Here is a 7,464-nt window from a genome sequence, read left to right as displayed (position 1 = left end):
TTCACAGAATTGTGAGATATAAACTCGCAATTGCGAGTTATAAAGTCAGAATTGCGAGATATAAAGTTAGAATTCTGACTTTTTTTCTCAGAATTGCGTGATATATTCAGTGGCGGAAACGGGCTTCCATACGATAATTTTCATTTAATAAAAAAAAAACTAATTATTTTTATTATTTATTAGTAATATTATTACTAAATATCACACTAATACAATACAACATTACATTATATAGTAATTCATGTAATAAAATGTTTATTCAAATGAACATGACTTGAAATCTTACTAAGGTTTAAATTTAGCTTTGAAACTAAAACCAAACAGTATTTTGTGTTTGTGGCTCATTAGTGGAACATGTTCATAGTTAAGCAAAGTTCCTTACTTAGTATTTTTGTCTTGTTTTCCATTACAAATGTCTAAACATTCTTAAATCAAGATACATTTATTTGAGAAGCATAATGGCATATGATATTAAGTTTTGTTTGCTGAAAAATGTATGAAAACTGACTTTCTGCTTTAAAATTGGAAAAAAATATATAGCAATGATGCAAGAAAAAAAATCTCGTTTTCCCTTTGAATTAAGATTATTTTTCTTATCCCCATTGGCAGATGTTTTTTTCTCATCTCATCTAAGCAAAACGTTACTTAGTTTTGATACATTTTTCAGCAAACAAATCTTAATATCATATGTCATTATGCTTCTTAAATAAATGCATCTTGATTTAAGAATTTTAAGTGTTGTGAAGCTTCTGCAGCATTTGAGTGCATGTTTTGTCATTTTTCATCTAATGCAATGACATTCAGACATTTTTGACAGCTCAAACAGTACAGCATGGTACAGCAATGCCAAGCTCCTAGATCTGATTCCCAGGAAATGCATGAACTGATAAAATGCATGCTTTGAATGCAATGCAAGTTGCTTTGGATAAAAGCATTCTGCCAAATACATAAATAAGGTTTTTATAAGTGTCTTGGAGACGTTGGCACAGTTCTTCTGGATTTAGTTCTTCTCAGTTTGTTCTGTTTCTTCATGTAATCCCAGACAGACTGATGATGATGAGATCTGGGCCCTTATTCATGAAAAATCTTAGTGCTAAGAGTTGCTCCTAGTAACAAAATTCTAAGAAAATTCTTAGAAATGTGGGTGATTCCTCTTAAAATTAAAGAAAAGATCCTAGTAAAGAAAAAAGTAATTCAGAAAGCATCTTAACCCTTAAAAGAGGTCTTAAGAGGTCTTAAGAATACGGGCCCAGATCTCTGTGTGGAGCACTGGCTGCTGTCAGATTCCTTGTGCATACAAAAATCTCACTGGATTATTACAATTAATGGCAAAATGATGTTTGGGAATGTAAACTGATATTTCCTACTGACACACTACAGCAAAATAACCTTTTTTTTTTGGTGAAAATCCTAATAGACTTTTGCACAGTACTGTATATATAGCTAATATGACACAGTAGGCTTTTCAGGGTTAAGCGGTACATATAAGAGTAAGGTAGAGAGTACTGTCTGATTAAAGTTAATTCAAGTGCATTTGATTGTGGTGCGGGGTTGTGTTTTTTAGGCTGGAGTTTATTCAGCCCCAGTGATGTTGCAATACACCAGACCACCCGTGCATCTGTGAACTCGCTGCTTCACATGCGTCTATTATTATGCATGTTCACATCTGCACACAAACCCAGATTTACACCAATGCACAGCTCATTAAACTCCAGAAAGGGTGTAATGATATAATGCATGATGTTATCAAGTTTACAAATGAATCTAAGCATGAACATTGGCACCACTGCGTAAAGCATAAGGGCATGGGAAAAGAGTAAGTGTGTTGTATAAAGTGTGTGTGTGTGTGTGTGTGTGTGTGCAGTGCAGTCGGCGGTGGAGGAGACACAGAAGGGTGCGTTCTTTAACCAGGGTCAGGCGTGCACCGCTGCGTCACGCGTCTACGTGGAAGAGACGGTTTATGACGAGTTTGTGCGTCTCAGTGTGGAAAGAGCCAAGAATATAGCGATCGGAGACCCTCTGGAGCCACGAACCTCACACGGGCCGCAGGTGAGCGACTCGTTTTAATTTCTGAGTGCTTTCCCTTCTTGTGTGCAGATTGTTTATGTGTTTCTGCTGTTGGGTCAGATCGACCAGCATCAGTTTGATAAGATCCTGGAGCTGGTGGCCAGTGGGAAGAAGGAGGGGGCGACGCTGGAGTGCGGAGGCTGTGCGGTGGAGGACAGAGGTCTGTTCATCCATCCCACCATCTTCTCTGATGTCAAAGACCACATGCGCATCGCCAAAGAAGAGGTACGATGCTCCTCTGTGCTGGAGCATGTGCACTTTCAATAGTTAAACATATGGAAAAACAGCTACATGTAGGGCAGGTGTAATACAATTGTAAATTAAAACTTTAAATTTCATTTTTTATTTCCCTTAAAATGACATAAAAATGTTTTCCCTTATTTAAAAACCTACAATTGTCCTATTTAGATGAAAGAATCCCCCCATGGCTCATCCAGTGAACCATAAATATTTTTTTAATTAATGGGAGGTCATTTATTTTAGATTCTTTTACATAACCTTAACTTTGGGCTACACAGAGTTCTTCAGGTGACAGGAATCTGAATTGGTGTCCTGTAGTGCCACCTGCCGGATGAGTGTGCCATTATAGACATCTGATCTATTTCTGTCCTCAGATAGCCAGATAGGGAGTTGATTAATTGTTGATTAAATCCATTTTTAAAAATGTGTAATAATAATAATAAAAGATCAAATCAGTATGATTTTTTTTTACATATTTTTATATATATTTTATGAATATTTAAATAAAAACATTTTAACTTTGAAATTTCATTAATGTTTCTAACTATACAATATTTACTCATAGTTACAGCAATAATAACACTGTGATTGTTATATATATTTATGTATTTAAATATATAAATATAAATATTTAACATTAACATTTTTATCCAACCATGTGGTATAAATACAGTTTCAGCAACAATAACATTATAATAATAATATAAATCTACAGGGGTTTCACCCATTTCACTGTTGCTGATACAAAGACATCTGTTCATCTCAGCTGACTGACTGAAAGTATGCATCTGGCTGCAAAAGAGACCTAAAAATGAAAATACCATATTTTTTTACTCCGCGTCATGTCATTCCAAACCTATATGTTGATTTATTTTCACTAGACAATAAATGAGGATTTGAAGAATGTTCTTGCAGCTCTTTTCTGTACCACAACCGCTCATATGACCACGTCTGTCAAGCTCCAAATCGGACAAAAAACACCATCAAATCTCATAAAAGTATAAGACCTCTGAAGTCATACATTAACCAGGTGCATTTATGTCCTTTATGGAGCTTGAAAGCAATGATCACTATGAACTGCTGTTGAATGCAAACGAGCTCCTTTAGTTTTTAGTCACGTAAAACGCTCCTTTTGCATGCACTATTCCTGTCAGCACCTGTACATCCATGCTTTCCAGATCTTCGGGCCGGTTCAGTGCATCATGAAGTTTAAGACGCAGGAGGAGGTGATCGACAGAGCTAACGGCTCACAGTACGGCCTGACAGCGGCTGTCTTCACACGAGACATCCATCGCGCCATGAGCGTGTCTGCGGCTCTGGAGGCTGGAACCGTCTGGTTAGAGACTCGCTAAACTCCTGCAGTTACACTCAAAGCGTTTAATCAAAATAAATACAAAATCCAGTGGTCGATCAATATGGGTTTTTAAGACTGATATCTTACAGAGCGGAATGAACAATATAAGGCAATCTAATTTAATAATAATTACCCTGGGCCTAGATGGGCACAAAATTATTTAAATAAAAAGAAAACTTGAAATGAAAAGACAGTAATAAAGAAATAATACTTCTATTCAGCAAGGATGTGTTAAATTGATTAAAAAAAGTGACTTATAATATTGTTAAAAAATATTTACAGTATGTTTTGAATAATAGTCTTCTTTTTAACTTTTGTTCATCAAAGAATCCTGAAAAAAAATATTGCAGGTTCCAAAAAATATTAAGCAGCACAACAGTTTTCAACATTGATTAAAAAAAACTTATTGGCAGAGGCTATTTACACTAGCTCCACCCACCAACGTATGATTGGGATAGTCAACACTGAAAAAAAGACGCTTGTTAAATATCAGCGTCAGTGGCGTAGATGGTAAGGCGCGTGTATTTAGATGCGATTGACCCGAGTTCGAATCTGCCTTTTGCCGAACTTTTTTTCTCCCTTTTCAAATCTCATGTCACATCGGAAAGGCATTTATTTTCAATAAAAATGAAGGAAATAATCAAAAAGTTGAAAATAAAGTATCGGGTAGAGTTAGGGGAGGTGGAGGGAGGGCTTTATTGTCCCAATAAGGTGGCATGCATTTACTAATTTGAATTAAAATTATAATTTACACTCAATACGTTATTGTTGCGTACTGTTTTATAATGTACTACAATACTAAGGTGCAGATAATTGCCACTATTTGCAACAAGTAGGATAAATAGCAGAAAATGTAAATAGAATCTATAGCTATTTGCACTTAGTGTAAATAGTATCTATCACCAAGAAAATATGCTATTTGCACTTAGTGTAAATAGCATCTATTGCTCTATTCACACTTAGTGCAAATAGCCACTGCCTAAAAAAAAATCTGTATATTAGAATGATTTCTGAAGGATCATGTGACACTGAAGACTGGAGTAATGATGCTGAAAATTCAGCTTTGCATCACAGGAATAAATTACATTTTACAATACATTAAATTAGAAAAACATGATTTTAAATTGTAAAAATATTTCACAATATTACTGTTTTTTTTCTGTATTTTTGATAAAAAAAATGAACTTGGTGAGCAGAAGAGACTTATTTTAAAAACATTACGTTTTTGAAGTCTTACTGATCCCAAATTTTTCAACGGCAGTGTACACACACACACACACACACACACACACATGCATATTAATAGATACATAAATATGTAATATATAAATATATAATTAAATATAATTATAATATATAATAAAACACACATAGTTTGGTGATCTCTCTGACCTAAATATGGCCTTTTGAATTTGTATATAATTAATTATGTCTGAAAATGCAATACAGCAATGAGAGAGCACATATTTTCCAGGTGAGGTCAAAGGTCATGTCTCTTTCTGTCCTCCAGGGTGAACTGCTACAACGCTTTACATGCTCAAGCTCCATTCGGAGGATACAAGATGTCAGGAAACGGCCGAGAGCTGTGAGTGCTGCTGACTGTCTTCACCTCCATTCACTGCTGTCTAAACATATCAGCATACATTTTGATTAGGGCTGTGAATCGGCACTGGTCAACGATTCGATTCAATTCGATATCACAATGCATAAGATTATATCGAATTTATTTCTGTCAGGACCACAATCGTCAAAGATGATTGACAATTAGCATACAGTTTGGATTGGCGGTATGGTTCTGTTCTGGGCAAGAACTCCCTGCGCATCCATGCAGCCTAGCATGAATGAGAGCAGGGAGAGCAGCAATAACAGCAATAAACAGAACAGAACCAACATAAATGTATTGCAGATATTGTTAAATTTAAATAATTTCATGTACACATTTTAGAATTAGTCTGATTCAAAGGAGAATCAGAAGGCTGAATCCCGACTGACAGAGGAGGAGCTGGGGATGGAGGAGGGTAATTAGCTATTGAGCAATGCGAAAACTGCTGATAATACTGAGGGACCTTATATATGAATGCTTAGATAGGTGTCGTATTCCTATAGGTAGATGGGGATCAGCTGAGAGTCAGCTGATGCGAGCTTGACTAACGTGACCTGCCAGAACTAACGCTACGCTTGATTTTGAGCATTTTTATTAAATTATATAAGCAGGCTACTGTTTAAAATAATTATGGTAATTAATATATTAATTAATAATTAATTACTTATAGTTAAGGACTAAAAGTAAATATAGCTTTTAAAACATGCAAGCAAATATAAAGTAATAAAGGGGGAAAAAGACAATTACAAGTGAAAAAGCACTCCCAATACTGAAAGTGCTTGTTGGTTAAGTATCCGAAAGTTTACAGACAATCATAGTTATGGGTTTTTATTTTTTCCTCAGCATTATTGCCATTTGATTATTACTGATGAGGTCATAGACAGTGGCAGCTTTAATAGACTGCAGTCACACTAATGCACAGATCTATTTCGAGCAGTGTTGCCAATTTGGCGATTGTCACCAAATTTAGCTACTTTCTCATTGTAACTGCGACTTTTTTTTTATTTTTTGCGACAAGGAGCTATTTTAGCTATATTTAAATAAAACTAGCGATTTTTTGGAGATTTTTTGTTTTTACTTGGCCACACCCTGCCGTAGGCCCGTGCCCTCTCACGTTTGCTCTCAATCATGCCAGTAGGTGCGTTCGACTTGAAGCACCGCTACAGACGGCAGTCAACGAGAGCAGCCGCTTGCAGTCGGGGGCGGAGAAGTGTGTATATATATATATATAGAGAGAGAGAGAGAGAGAGAGAGAGAGAGATACTTCCCTTTACCAAATTTACCTGTATTTACTTTGTTTTCATATTTGGCGACTTTTTGTGAAAAATGGAGACTTTTGAGGGTGGTTCTAGCGATTTTCTGAGGGAGGGGTTTGGCAACACTGATTTCGAGATGTTTTGTCCTGTTCTGAAAACATAACTGGCTGTGTTTACATCAATTTCGTATCATAAAAGTAGATGCAAGTGTATTTAACCGCAGCCGCGAGCTTCAGGATAAACAAACAAAAAGTGTGCGTGAAAGTCTATCAGTACGTGAGTTTCGTGCGTCTAATACGGACTGCGTTCCAAACGGCAGAAATTAAAACATATCTAAAGTAAAAGACTAAAATAACAGCGAGTGGAAGCATTGTCAAGCAATGCGCACGTACCTCACAGCGCATATTTTGTGCAGTGAAGCCGCCGCGATGGTCTCTAGCGCACACACCTGCCATATGCGGGAAAAAAGCCAAGCTCAAATTTTAAACTAGAGAGTGCATTTTTAATATTTGCGCGACAAGCGCGTATGCGAATGACGTCAGAAGGCTATAATCGATTATGGTCTATTACTGCATTGATGTAGAATGTAGAATGCAACGATTAAAGGGGTCATATGATGCTTTTTTAAAGATCATAATTTTGTGTATTTGGTGTAACAGAATATGTTGACGCTTTAATGTTCAAAAAACACATTATTTTTCAAATACTGTACATTATTGTAGGTCCTCTATGCCCCGCCTCTCTCAAACACGTCGTTTTCAACAAAGCCCCTTCCTTTGACAAGCGCAGTCTGCTCTGATTGGCCAGCTGACCCAGTGCATTGTGATTGGCCGAACACCGCAAGCACTCGTCGGAAATGTAACGCCCCTTACCATAATTGCGAGCTTCATCTTTCAAAATAAATGTAAAGACAGAGCCCGAAAGGGGAACAGAGTCGCGTGACA

General features: G+C 36.5%; 1 protein-coding gene across 1 annotated transcript in view; it reads left to right on the top strand.

Moving 5' to 3' along the window:
* Nucleotides 1-7,464, top strand: part of LOC107692006 (aldehyde dehydrogenase family 1 member A3-like) — a 31,723-nt gene that overhangs the window by 20,882 nt on the left and 3,377 nt on the right. The window contains exons 9-12 of the mRNA XM_016490879.1: nucleotides 1,865-2,049; nucleotides 2,128-2,292; nucleotides 3,486-3,643; nucleotides 5,172-5,246. Coding sequence (XP_016346365.1) covers nucleotides 1,865-2,049; nucleotides 2,128-2,292; nucleotides 3,486-3,643; nucleotides 5,172-5,246 — 583 coding nt within the window. The remainder of the gene's footprint in view (nucleotides 1-1,864; nucleotides 2,050-2,127; nucleotides 2,293-3,485; nucleotides 3,644-5,171; nucleotides 5,247-7,464) is intronic.

The sequence above is a fragment of the Sinocyclocheilus anshuiensis genome, unplaced genomic scaffold (assembly GCF_001515605.1).
Source record: "Sinocyclocheilus anshuiensis isolate Anshui unplaced genomic scaffold, SAMN03320099.WGS_v1.1 scaffold426, whole genome shotgun sequence".
Lineage (NCBI taxonomy): Eukaryota > Metazoa > Chordata > Actinopteri > Cypriniformes > Cyprinidae > Sinocyclocheilus > Sinocyclocheilus anshuiensis.
Note: the sequence above shows the minus strand (reverse complement) of the source record. Positions and strands in the feature narration are given on the sequence as shown.